The sequence below is a fragment of the Scyliorhinus canicula genome, chromosome 3 (assembly GCF_902713615.1).
Source record: "Scyliorhinus canicula chromosome 3, sScyCan1.1, whole genome shotgun sequence".
Classification (NCBI taxonomy): domain Eukaryota; kingdom Metazoa; phylum Chordata; class Chondrichthyes; order Carcharhiniformes; family Scyliorhinidae; genus Scyliorhinus; species Scyliorhinus canicula.
In genome coordinates, this window is record NC_052148.1 from 60,911,487 (window position 1) to 60,925,819 (window position 14,333).

Sequence of the window (14,333 nt, forward strand, 5' to 3'; positions counted from 1 at the left end):
GCAGGGGGAAATATTTAGACACATTGAGGTTCGAGACTTTGCCAGAAAGGAGATACGGAGCTTCCCAGTAGAGCTGGCTTCCACATTGCTGGAGAAGGTGCTGATGACAGGGGGACTGGAGGAGGGGGTAGTATCGGAGGTCTACGGGGCTATTTTGGAAGAGGAGAAGGTGAGGATGTGAAGCAAAGCTTGAGAGCCAAAATGAATGGGATACATTAGTGGAAAATCACAAGTGGAGGAGCTTGTTATTGAAGCCATTGAAGGAGAATTAACTTGTTGAGATAAGGGACTCATGACTATAAGCAGAATAGCCTTGAGAAACAAGGAGCATGGCCGGATGACAGAATATGAAATGTGGGAGCCGCTTGCAACTATGGCTAACACCTGCTGTTTAAGCTAAGACTGCTACATACTCATGTGCCAATAGATAACCTCAAAGTCTGTAAAATCATGTACTGGAACTATGGCAATAACAAATTTGTGCTTTGTAATGGGGGCAAGCTCAAGTGAATGTAAGGGACAGCCCCCTAATAATACATATGAAAAAAGGATGTTTTGAGCAATACTTTGGCACGCTCCGAGGTGGTTCTCCGGAATACCTAGAGAGCGGCCTCGATCGTAATAAAGAATATTCTGAAGTATGGACGTGTTCGAGATTGTTTCTTCCGGACTGAGAGACAAGTGAATTAGAGACGCATTCACATTTTGGTGGCAGCGGTGGGATTTCAAAGAGTCTCCGCTGAGACTGGCGGCATAAGCGACTGATCAAGTTCGGGAGTGAAGGAGGAATTGGGCCCCCATTGTGAGTAAAAGTTTTGCCACTTTGGTATTCCCCTCCGCTGTACCGTCCCCGATTCGGCCGCGCTGCCAGTGCTCAGGGACGCTCCTATGAAATCCAGGTCAGTCCGGCGAACCCGTTTAAGGGAGGGAGTGTGGCCCCTACAGTTATAGCCACAGGCACAGTCAGGGACTAGTGCTTTAAGGGAGGGTGTGTAGCCCCTACAGTTATAGCTACAGAAGAGGTTTCGGCATCATCATGATCCTTGCCTTTGTCTCAAAGTGCCCCCGCGATAAGAGGCTTTAGAAGGGTGCGCGATCAACCCTAAGGTAACAACATAACATGGACGTCATAACCTTGTAGTTAGATAGGCTTGCAGGCACGGATGAGCCTGCCTGAATTGGCCAACGGAGCAGGATAACTCCGTTTAAATTCATGATTGAATAAAGTGGTCCAGGACCATTTCGCCAAATGAACGATAATCACAAGGATCATTAACTGCCAATAGTGTTAGAGATGGGTAATACGTTAGATACAACCTCTGATAGTGGAAGCGCGCTTCAAACCTTGTGTGAACAATATCCGGAATATTCCAAGCAACTGAGACAATTGTCAGGAGAATTGAATAAAAATTTAGGAGAAGAAAAATGGCCACTGGGGGGGAAAACAAATGCATTAAAATTGGGTATAAAATTGACAGAGAAAGAAATAGTTAAAACAGCCAAGGTCTTAAAAAAAAGGAATGCGCATATGGGAAAAGAACCAAGTCATTAGGCTATCCGAGAAAAAAAAATCAAATTAAGTGAAGTCCAAAAGATCAGAAAGGGGCTAAAACACTCAATTAGTTTTGTTCAGGAATATCTGAGGATGACTAATCCCCCCCTCCCAAAACGAAAAAATGGGGAGGAAAATCAATACAAGATTACGGTTAGAAACTTAACAATGGATACATGTTGAGAATAACTTCAGATCGTTTCAAGCCGTCCAGATAAATTCGGCAGTAATTCAACTCATTTGAAATAAAAGAAAAATAAACATCCAGTAATGTCTCTTTCCAAAAACCGATTAAATAACGAACATTGAAAATTGAAAGAAAGGATGGATAATGTTTGAGGTCACATAGCGGATGGAGATGGCATCATGCCAAGTTCTCCAGCACTTTTGATTCTGTACAAAAATGTAACCATTTCAGCAAGCAGGTCATCTGCACAAAGACATATACGTCTCTAAGAATAGCTAATGCCTCTAAAATTAATCAGTGGAAATTGACTTAAATGGAACGACACAGATAAAGTTTTCGAAGAAGAATGAAAAATTTTGTTCAGTATTTTAATTGAGCTCCATTTTAGCGAAAGAGTGAGAGGGTTAGAGAGAGAGAGAGAGAGCCAGAGGCAGAGAGAGGGACTGATAGAGAGAGCAAAAGTTGAGAGAGCGAAAGAGAGCGAGTCAGGGAGAGACAGAGACGGGGAGAGGTAGTTAGATAAAGAGAAAGAGCGACAAGAGTTCCAGAGACAGACAGAGTTACGTAGAGAGATAGACAGAGAGAGAGAGTTTTAAGCATCTATAGAGAGGGAGTTTTAGGCATCTAAACTTTGTTCTGAACTATTCACTGTCTCTGTATTCATGTTTCATTTTCAGACTTTGACGTCAGACTTTGACTTTTAAAAGTTTTGTTACGAGCTGTGATTATTTGAAAGCTTCAAATTGTCTACGCATTGCCTTTAAAGATTATAGTTGGAGTACAGTTGACAATTTTTTCTTTTCAAAGGCTATCATTGGCATTTCCAGGATAATTTTGATACACAGGGAATTTTAATCAGGGTGCAAAATCACGTATGTAAGAATAAGGGGCTCTAAGGGGCTGGTTTAGCTCACTGAGCTAAATCGCTGGATTTTAAAGCAGACCAAGCAGGCCAGCAGCACGGTTCGATTCCCGTACCAGCCTCCCCGGACAGGCACCGGAATGTGGCGACTAGGGGCTTTTCACAGTAACTTAATTGAAGCCTACTCGTGACAATAAGCGATTTTCATTTCATTTCATTTTTCATTTCATAAGAAAATATTAGTTTTATGGTGTTCAGTGGAGGTTAGGATAGTTGAAATACATATGACAAATATGATCAAGCCGGTGTTTCATTAGTGCAGGTTTAAAACTTCCCTGACACAAATAATCATCAGTAGGGTGAAACTAACCTGTCTCACAACGCAGATGTTTTAATTATGATATTGCAGAATTAAGTATGAAACAACAGATGGGTAAATGAAATATGTCCATGATCATGCTCGTCTGGGAAAGAACCACGATACAGCGCTAAATTAGTTCAGTCAGAGATTCAATAACATATTGTGTTTGCTGAAAGGCTTGATAACGGGAATTTGGCAGCACTCCAACTTTTACCCCCGGTCCATTTGAGTGAAAAATATCAAAAAACGTTTAGAGATGCGAATGGCATCATTCCAATTTATCCACCCACTATACGCCCCTTTTTGTCTCTGCAAGAAAATTAACCCTTTCAACAAGCTTTTGTGTGTAATCCAGAAGATGTCTTGACACTCCCATGCTGGGTTTGCCTGTGAGCTCTGGCCCTTTTAATTCTGATAAAGTAATGAACAGTCCACACAGCTGAAGATGCATTTTAATTGGAACTTACAAATCTTAAATTTTGAATTTTCAGATTTTGTCAGATTAATTAAGCCACTCTGTCCCATGCAGAATGGATCTTTGAGCAAGAACACCCTGGACACGATTGCATGTCACTTATAAAGGACGATTCATCTGTCAGGGAGGACCTATCGGATGCCCCTCTTAACGACCTAGACCTGGCCATGTTCACAGATCGAAGTGCTTCCATCGGTGAAAGGGGGGAGCGGTTATCAGGATATGTTATAATCAACCAGGGTGGGGAGACAGTAGAATCAGCAGCATTTGAAACTCCATTCTCGGCCCAAAAAGCAGAATTGTTCGCACTAATACGCGCATGCGCACTAGGAGCAGGCAAAAAAGTAAATATTTATACAGGCTCCAGATATGCCTTTGGAGTCGTTCATGATGAATCTAAACGGTGAGAAAATTCATAATTCCAAAGTACAAAGGGATCTGGGAGTGCTAGTCGAGGATTCCCTAAAGGTAAACATGCAGGTTGAATCTGTGATTAAGAAAGCGAATGCAATGTTGTCATTTATCTCAAGAGGGTTGGAATATAAAAGCAGCGATGTGCTACTGAGCCTTTATAAGGCTCTGGTTAGGCCCCATTTGGAGTACTGTGTCCAGTTTTGGGCCCCACATCTCAGGAAGGACATACTGGCACTGGAGCGTGTCCAGCGGAGATTCACACGGATGATCCCTGGAATGGCGGGTCTAACATATGATGAACGGCTGAGGATCCTGGGATTGTATTCATTGGAGTTTAGAAGGTTAAGGGGAGATCTAATAGAAACTTACAAGATAATACATGGCTTAGAAAGGGTGGACGCAAAGAAACTGTTTCCGTTAGGCGAGGAGACGAGGACCCGTGGGCACAGCGTTAGAATTAGAGGGGGTAAATTAAGAACAGAAATGCGGAGACATTTCTTCAGCCAGAGAGTGGTGGGCCTGTGGAATTCATTGCCGCGGAGTGCAGTGGAGGCCGGGACGCTAAATGGCTTCAAGGCAGAGATAGATAAATTCTTGATGTCGCGAGGAATTAAGGGCTACGGGGAGAATGCTGGTAGGTGGAGTTGAAATGCCCATCAGCCATGATTGAATGGCGGAGTGGACTCGATGGGCCGAATGGCCTTACTTCCACTCCTATGTCTTATGGTCTTATGATTTTGGACAATTATGGAAGAACAGAGGATTCTTAACATCCGCTGGCACACCAATTTCCCATCAGCAGCAGGAGACCCAGTTACTCCAAGCTCTTATGCTCCCAGAAAAGGTAGCAGTGATAAAGTGTACTGCCCATACGAAAGGAAAAACTCCAGTAGATGAAGGAAATAGGCAGGCAGACCACCAAGCAAAAGAAGCCTCCCATTCAAAGGAAATGGTAGTGCCTAAAATAATGAGCCAGACTAAAATCTCAAAAGACAAGTCTCCCTCTGAAAAACCTATGCCGACCATTACTGACGTAATCCAGCTACAGGAGGACGCTCCTGCTATTGATAAATAGTTATGGGAAGAATTAGGATGTACATATGATGAAGAAAATAAGCTGTGGGTCACCCCAACAGGGCAGACATGTATGCCCGATGCTTTGGCAGCCTGGGTGACCGAACTTGTACACTTTGCAACTCACTGTGGTGCTCGCGCTACAGGTGATATATTGTTAAAAGCCTGGTGCCATCCCAGACTGCAGGAGATAGCCCAACGAATTAGCAGTCGCTGCTTCATATGTCAGCAGTATAACCCTGGAAAGGCTGTCCCCTGCGAGCAGGGGAAAACACCATTGCCCGAGGGTCCCTTTGAGACCCTGCAACTGGACTACATTGAGTTGGAAAGATGCCAGTGTTATAAGCATGTATTAGTGATTGTTGATGTGTTTAGTAAATGGATAGAGGCCTATCCTACTGTAGATAATAAGGCTTCAACTGTAGTAAAAGTTCTTATGCGTGAAATTGTACCAAGATTTGGAATTCCCTATCGTTTAAGCTCTGATAATGGACCTCACTTTGTGGGACAGATCAATAAAGAATTCTGCACTCAACTGGGAATTAAACAGCAGTTACACTGCGCCTACAGACCCCAGGCAGCTGGGATAGTGGAAAGAGCTAACCAGACTCTGAAAACCAAACTTGCTAAGCTACAAGCAGAGACCAGAGCCACCTGGCTCAAACTTTTACCGGTTGCACTTTTCCAGATCAGAACCACCCCGGCGGGAAAGACTCGATTGAGCCCCGCTGAAATCTTGAACGGAAGACCCCTTCGCACCCCCTGGGACTGTCATACATCCCGAGACATTCAGTTCCACCACATGACTACAGAAATGGCTAATTACATAATAGCCTTGACTAAAGTATTAAAGAGTCTCCACTTACGAGTACATGCCAAGCAAGAGGAAGTGCCACCCTTAGCTAGCTCCGATATTGTACAACCGGGAGATCATGTGATGATCCGCAATTGGACACGGAAGGGGTTGGAACCGCGTTGGGAGGGACCGTTTCAAGTTCTCCTAACCACCCCCACAGCAGTCAAAGTTGAAGGACGTAATGCATGGATCCACATGCACCATTGTAAACTAGTAAAGTTTGCATGATCGCTAACTCTCGTTTTAAAGTTCTAGGTACGTGTGGCTGATCGTTCGACTACAGGATGAGGCTGCCTTTTGTCCTCGCGGTCCTCGCTAGCACACTACTGTGTGCGACCGCTCGAGACCGGCGATGTAGACCCAGCGGATGTATTCTGCACCTTTGTCGTGAGGACAACTTTAGCTGTGCCAACAGCACCACAGATGAGACCTTGTGGACGGCAACCCCGGTAGATATCTGCACCACCATCATTCATCAAGACAAGCAGAAACCTCGCTTCCTAACTACCAGTGGATCACTGACCTGCGATCGCTACGCTTGCCGGTGGGACTACCGGTATACGAGGAAAGGCAAGCCACGAGTTCCTGAATGTTAAGACTATTCATACTCACCCGCCTACCAGGAGGAAGCGGGCAATGCACCATGTGACTGCTAACTCATTTTTGTTCATGACCTACGGGGTAAAGAGACTCCGCCAGTCCTCCTCGGACGACTGGTGGGGATGGCTGTGGTCTAGCTCCTGGACCACCTATCTGTTTCATGGATTTATTATCTTTATTGTTGTTTGCATTTTGCTATGTATCATTGCAACCTGCGTGAAATGCTTTTGTAATCGTTTAGGCGCCTCTGTGATGCCACAGATGCTGCAGCGGCTTCCCCAGTTAGACAAGCAGGACCTAGTAGGTATCGAAAATGTGTATGAGGACGTTGGACCAAAGGATGATTTCCCGGAGGAATTCCTCAAACTCTCAAGGATAAGCCCCTGAGGGCTGTGTGATCATGAAATGATCAAAGGGGGGACTGAGGATGTGAAGCGAAGCTTAAGAGCCAGAATGAATAAGATACATTAGTGGAAAATTACAAGTGGAGGAGCTTGTAATTGAAGCCATTGAAGGAGAATTAACTTGTTGAGATAATGGACTCATGACTATAAGCAGAATAGCTTTGGGAAACAAGGAGCATGGCCGGATGACAGAATATGAAATGTGGGAGCCGCTTGTAACTATGGCTAACACCTGCTGTTTAAACTAAGACTGCTACATACTCATGTGCCAATAGATAACCTCAAAGTCTGTAAAATCATGTATTGGAACTATGGCAATAATAAATTTATGCTTTGTAACGGGGGCAAGCTCAAGTGAATGTAAGGGACAGCCCCCTAATAATACATATAAAAAAAGGATGTTTTGAGCAATACTTTGGCACTCTCCGAGGTGGTTCTCCAGAATACCTAGAGAGCGGCCCCAATCGTAATAAAGAATATTCTGAAGTACGGACGTGTTCGAGATTGTTTCTTCCGGACTGAGAGACAAGTGAATTAGAGACGCATTCACAAAGGCGCCGCTGGAAGGGATCAAGGCAAAGTGGGAGGAAGAGTTGGGAGAGGGTATCGAGGAGGAGTTCTGGTGTGAGGTGTTCCGGAGGGTGAACGCCTCCACCTCATGTGCGAGGTTGGGGCTGATACAGCTGAAGGTGGTATATAGAGCACACCTCACAAGGGCGGGGAAGAGCTGACTCTTTGAGGGGGTAGAAGATGTGTGTGAACGTTGTGGGGGGGTTCCGCAAACCACGTTCATATGTTTTAGGCCAGTCCAAAGCTGTAGGATTGCTGGAAGGAGGTTTTTGGGTAATCTCTAAAATGGTGCACGTGAAACTGGATTTGGGCCCTCAGGAAGCCATATTTAGGGTGTCGGACCAGCCGGGGATGGAAACTGGTGCGGAGGCACATGTTGTAGCCTTCGCCTCGTTAATCGCCCGAAGGCGGATGCTGTTAGGGAGGAGATCAACCTCTCCACCCCGTGCCCTGGCGTGGCGGGGAGACCTGCTGGAATTCTTGACTCTTGGGAAGGTCAAATTTGAACTGAGGGGAAGGATGGGGGGGGGTACTACAATTCACTGGCGTTATTCATTATGCACTTTCGAGAATTGGATACATCGAACATTAGGGGGGGTGGGCTGGGAGGAGGGGGACTGTATGTGTTAATGGTGACTATGGGTGATTCCTGATTCCTTTATGTCATTTGTTTATGTTAACACGCGGGCTAATGTTTGGGGGTTTGGCAGGAGGATGGGATTGTTGTTATTGATATGGGAATTGACGTTGCATTTGTTACTGATTATTGTTTCTTGTTGGGTGTAAATTTTGGAGAAAGTGTGAAAAAGGAGAATAAAAATATTTTAAAAAATAAATGACATCCATAAACATTTATTTATCATTAAGTCTCTCAAAGAATTCGACTCAGTTCATTGGACATGACATACCCTTTACAAATCCATACTGGCTGTCCTTCTGATCAACTCGATTTGTCCAAATGCCCCAATCACTTCATCCCCGAGAACCAAATTTCCTCACAAGTAACATGACACTACTAGGCCTATAATTTTGAAGTTTATCTTTCTTAATTGTTGAGAGGTATTAGCAATTTTCCAATCAATGAAACTCTAAATTAAGTGTGCTTTGGAAGATCATCAGCAACACATCAACAATTTCCTCACTTTTTTTTTAAACACCCAGGGTGAGAACCAATCAGGTCCTGGAAATGTGTCTATCCTTTGTTAGGACTGTGCAAGAATCCCAACAATTTGCGATTTGTAAGGCTGTGAGGGAAGATTACTAAACATAGACGATTTGGAGGAAAATGTAGCCAGTCTGATTAGTAACTGATTATATTTCACAGATGAAACCAAGGTTGGTGGAGTGGCAGATAGTGTACAGGATTGTTAGAAGTTTCAGCAGGACACAGATAGGTTGGAGGCTTGGGCAGAGAAATGACAAATGGAGTTTAATCCGGACCAATGCGAGGTAATGCATTTTGGTAGGTCTAACATAGAGGGGTAATATACTGTAAATGACACTTAGGAATATAGAAAGTCAGAGAGATCTGGGCGTGCATGTCCACAGATTTAGATAGTCAGCATCTTTTCCCAAAGGTAGAGGAGTCTAGAACTAGAGGGCACAGGTTTAAAGTGAGAGGGGAGAGATACAAAAGAGACCAGTGGGTAAATGTCTTCACACAGAGGGTGGTGAGCATCTGGAATGAGCTGCCAGAAGCAGTGGTAGAGGCGGGTACAATTTTTTCTTTTAAAAACAGTTACAAGGGCAGTATGGCTATGGAGAAATATGGGCCAAATGCAGGCAAGTGGGACTAGCTTAGTGATAGAAACTGGGCAGCATGATCAACTGGGCCAAAGGGCCTATTTCCATGTTGTAAACATCTATGACTTTATCTTTGAACACAGTAAGAAGTCTTCCATGACATCCATAAACCAGGTTAAGGCCCAACAGGTTTGTTTCAAATCACTAGCTTTTGGAGCACTGCTCCTTCCTCAGGTGAATGAAGAGGTACGTTCCAGAAACATATATATATATATAGACAAAGTCAAAGATGCCAGACAATGCTTTGAATGCGAGCATTTGCAGGTAATTAAGTCTTTACAGATCCAGAGATAGGGGTAACACCAGGTTAAAGAGGTGTGAATTGTCTCAAGCCAGGACAGTTGGTAGGATTTCGCAAGCCCAGGCCAGATGGTGGGGGATGAGTGTAATGCGACATGAATCCAAGGTCCCGGTGAGGCTGTAATGTGTGCGGAACTTGGCTTTAAGTTTCTGCTCAGCGATTTTCCGTTGTTGCGCGTCCTGAAGGCTGCCTTCGAGACCGCTTATCCGGAGATCAGAGGCTGAATGCCCTTGACTGTTGAAGTGTTCCCCGACTGGAAGGGAATATTCCTGCCTGGCGATTGTCACACGATGTCTGTTCATCCGTTGTCGCAGCATCTGCATGGTCTCGCCAATGTACCACGCTTCAGGACATCCTTTCCTGCAGCGTATGAGGTAGATAACGTTGGCCGAGTCGCACGAGTATGCACCGCGTACCTTGTGGGTGGTGTTCTCACGTGTAATGGTGGTACCCATGTCGATGATCTGGCACATCTTGCAGAGATTGCCATGGCAGGGTTATGTGGTGTTGTGGTCACTGTTCTGAAGGCTGGATAATTTGCTGCAAACAATGGTTTGTTTGAGGTACTTGTTTAAAGGCAAGTAGTGGGGGTGTGGGGATGACCTTGGCAAGATGTTCATCTTCATCGATAACGTGTTGAGGCTGCAAAGATGATGTCGTAGTTTCTCCGCTTCGGGGAAGTACTGGACGACGAAGGGTACTCTGTCGGTTGTGTCCCGTGTTTGTCTTCCGAGGAGGTCGGTGCGGTTTTTTGCTGTGGAACTGTCGATCGATGAGTCGAGCGCCATATCTCGTTCGTACGAGGGCATCTTTTAGTGTCTGTAGATGTCTGTTACGCTCCTCTATCTTTGGAGGTGGCAACACAAGTGGACAAGGTAGTCAAGAAATCATACGGAATGGTTGCCTTCATTGGGTGGGGCATCTAGTATAAAAACTGCTAAGTCATGCTACAGTTGTATAGAACCCTGGTAAGGCCGCACTTGAATATTGCACACAATTCTGGTTGTCACACTACCAGAAGGAAGAGGAGGCTTTAGAGAGGGTGCAGAAGAGGTTTACCAGGATGTTGTCTGGTCTGGAGGATGTTAGCTATGTGGAGAAGCTGAATAGACTCAGACTGTTTTCATTAGAAAGACGGAGGTTGAGAGGTGACCTGATAAAGGTCTACAAGATTATAAAGGGCATGGATAGAGTGGATGGGCAGACACTCTTTCCCAGGGTGGAGGGGTCAGTCACCAGGGGGCATAAGTGTAAGATCTATGGGGCAAAGTTTAGAGGAGATGTGTGAGGTTGTTATTTTATGCAGAAAGTGGTGAGTGCCTGGAACACATTGCCGGGGTGGTTGTGGAAGCAAATACATTAATGGCATTCAAAAGGCATCTTGACAAACACATGGATAGGACGGGTGTAGAGGGATATGGCGCAATGAAGTGCTGAGGGTTTTGTCAAAGGGTGGTATCGTGGCCAGTGCAAGCTTGGAGGGCTGAAGGGCCTGTTCCTGTGCTGTACTATTCTTTGTTCTTTGTTCACAGGAGTGATACCACTGATCAATAGGTATCTTTTATGTTAAAATAAAATTTAATTTAAACACAGAATCAATCACAGTAGCAACACAGTAGTAACTATCCAATTAACAGATACATCAGTTCTTAAATAAAAGGAAAAAAAACTTAACTCGCTATGTACACCTGCCACTATATATTCCAATAGAGTAACCCAAGACAGTTCAAATGCTAGTTATAAATAAAGTTAACAATCAGGGTAACTTGCTAATCTGTGCAGACCTTTGGAGAGAGAGAGACCATTTCAGGAGCAATCTGAAAATCGTCCGTCTTATTAAACTCTAATCCTATGGCAAACTACTGTTAGAACATAGAACATACAGTGCAAAAGGAGGCCATTCGGCCCATCGAGTCTGCACCGACCCACTTAACCCCTCACTTCCACCCTAACCCCTTAACCAATAACCCCTCCTGACCTTTTTGGACACTAAGGGAAATTTAGCATGGCCAATCCACCTGACTTGCACGTCTTTGGACTATGGGAGGAAACCAGACCACCCGGAGAAAACCATGCAAACACGGGGAGAACGACTCCGCACAGACAGTGACCCAGCGGGGAATCAAACCTGGGACCCAGGCGCTGTGAAGCCATAGTGCTAGCCACTTGTGCTACTAGTGCCCTGTTCAACTTAAAATCTTATAGCAGACTACAAAACTACAGACCTGGCTCCTCCCATTACTTATATTATCTGTATCCGAAGTATAAAGCATTCTCCAGTCTCCTTCCATTAAGATGTTCCATGACCTGTTCATCTGGGACAAAACATAATCCCTCAAATTATCTACAGCCCAGGGAACCTCCTAAACATAAACAATATTCCATTAGCCATCTACATGTAAAAAAGTAAATGGTTAAAACCAATTTTTACCTCACCTTTACAACCCCTTATTCACGGCTTTAGCAGACATACTGCCTATATGTATTTGAACCCAGGGTTTTTAACAACATTACTACAACAAAATATAAAATACAAGATAACCATATCCAACATTCATCATGCTTTAATAACATTTGTTTTTCTGGACCACTTTTTTTTGGTTTATTTATATTGAATCCAGTTCATTCCACCTCTTGATTTATTTTTAGATTGGTACCTCTAATTCCATGCCAAATGCATTTCATATAGCCCATCCTGGTTATCCCTAAACCATATTAATATCTGCTGCATGATAGTCACTGAGAATGTAGCTTCAAATAAATGATGGCCAATGAAATCAGCCCAGGGTTTGCAGTTGCCAGAGAAATCCCAAAAATTACAGGGCTCATCGTCTCCTGTCAGGTTTTCCTATACTCGTCTCACCTTCCCATTGGTATCAGGAAGACGTTTTAAGGTTATTTTAATTAAAGGCTCAGCTCACCATGTTTGCATCAATGACTTGTCCTTTTCCAGATTTTATTCTCTCATACAGAGCTATGATTATACCCATTGCACACATAAGTCCACCTCCAGCAAAGTCAGCCACAACGTTTAGTGGTGCATAGGGATTCTCGCCTTTCCTGCCAAATTTTGACAGTAGACCTAAATTCCAAATAAACACTATTAGTGAATTGCAAAACAATAACACTGCTGCATACATTTTCTAAGAGAAAGAGATCTTAAAATTCTTATGGACATCTCTTTCCAAAGGTGGGTCCAACTGGTAGGGCAAGGAGACAAGTTCCAAATCCACCCAGTCAGAATGGGGATCAAACCCATGATGTTGGTACCAATCTGATCGACACCAACTGCCCAGCCAATCAGCCCTACATAGAGTCAGAGTTGCTGTGATAACATACACTTTTCACATGCATATTGTAGTTTGGAGCTGTAGAGAGTGATGGTAGAGACTCCAATTTCTCTCCATCACATGGCTGACCATAAGCAGTCTCACTGCTTATCTTTGGAGTGTGTTGGGAGTATTTACAAATTGATAGATACTCTTACCTATTTTGTTGTGTTATAAATGCACCTTTCGACTTCCGGTGGCAGCCATGGAAGACTAGGTCGCACATTTGATAGCTCCTCCCTATGATGGACTTTTGGACCTTTATCCCCCGTTTTTCCCCGAATTTTATTGGATAAATCAGTGAAGAGTGAGACAGTGAGGAGAAATCCCACTCCAGTGTATGGAGAATTGGACCAGAAGTGGCCGTGTGAGAAGACAAAGCCCTACAAGGAAGATGCGAGCAGAGCTGGCATCGCGGGAGCAGCTGGTGAAGGTTTTTGAAGATTGCTTCAGATGAGGTGCGGAGGATTCCGCACCTTTGGGGCGGCTCGACGCCGGAGTGGTTCCTGCCAGAGTTTGTGCCGTTTTTTTCCCACCCCGACGATTTGCGCAGAATCCCGCCCCACGAGCTGGGATTGTGCACACTACAGTGTTGCTCGTTCTGGGTGAGTGCGCTTAACACTCAATTTGGCTCTGTTTCGTTACTTAGCTCCGGAGTCGCCAGGTATCGTCAAGATACCGCCACAAGTTTCAAGGTTAAGTTCAAAGCAATAAAACCATACACCAATTAGTAAGTTCAAACAACTGTGTTTATTATAATACAATTATAAAACTACCCATGCACACGCTAAGAGGATTAAACTATTCCTACCGCTAAATAAACAAATACTTATCTCGAAGGAACTGCCGGATCAGGGGACAAGGCCTCTTGCTCTGCTCTGGTCTGCAGACTTCAGGTTGGTACAAGTTAAAAAGGGGTCAGGAATGTCTATCTCTGGTAGCGATCGTTGTGAGACTTACTTACTGGCGGCTGCTGTCCCCAAACCTCTCCTCTCTCTCGTTCAAGGTCTTCTTGGCAAAGCTGGTCGAAATCCTGGTCCAGAGAGGAGGGCTGGTTCAGAAGAGCGAACTAAGTGCGGGACCTGTCTTTTATAGGTCCCAGGGATCCGCGCCCCTATGGGTGGATCCCTTTACCTGCTCGGAATCGATTGGGTCTCTTCCCAATCGATATGTTTGAATCCCCCCAATACTGAGGCTGTTCCTTGGCTACTGGGCGGGCTTTCAGGTGCTTTGTTTTTGGACCCCGCTGGTGCCGGGGTGTCTGGTATCCTATACAATGTTGCAGTTACTTCCCCATTTGTGTCCATTGTCTCTGGGATCGTTCCATTACTATGTTAACTATCCCGTAGACTGCCTCATTAGTATGCAAAATGTTCGTTTCGGTGCTGTCTGCTCTCTTAGCGGACAGAATCCACATGTGCTTGGTGCAGCCTGCTGGTGCTGCAAACATTGTCCATTTTAACCTGTATGCTTTGCGTTCCTCCATTTTGTATTTAGGGAATGGCCAACTTCGGTGGCTACAACAGCCACGCCATGTCAGTGGTG

The 14,333-nt window shown here is 44.6% G+C and overlaps 1 protein-coding gene across 1 annotated transcript in view; it reads right to left on the minus strand.

Moving 5' to 3' along the window:
- The window catches only part of amacr (alpha-methylacyl-CoA racemase), a 106,585-nt gene that overhangs the window by 51,431 nt on the left and 40,821 nt on the right, over positions 1–14,333 (minus strand). Inside the window, exon 4 of the mRNA XM_038790614.1 lies at positions 12,381–12,541. Coding sequence (XP_038646542.1) covers positions 12,381–12,541 — 161 coding nt within the window. The remainder of the gene's footprint in view (positions 1–12,380; positions 12,542–14,333) is intronic.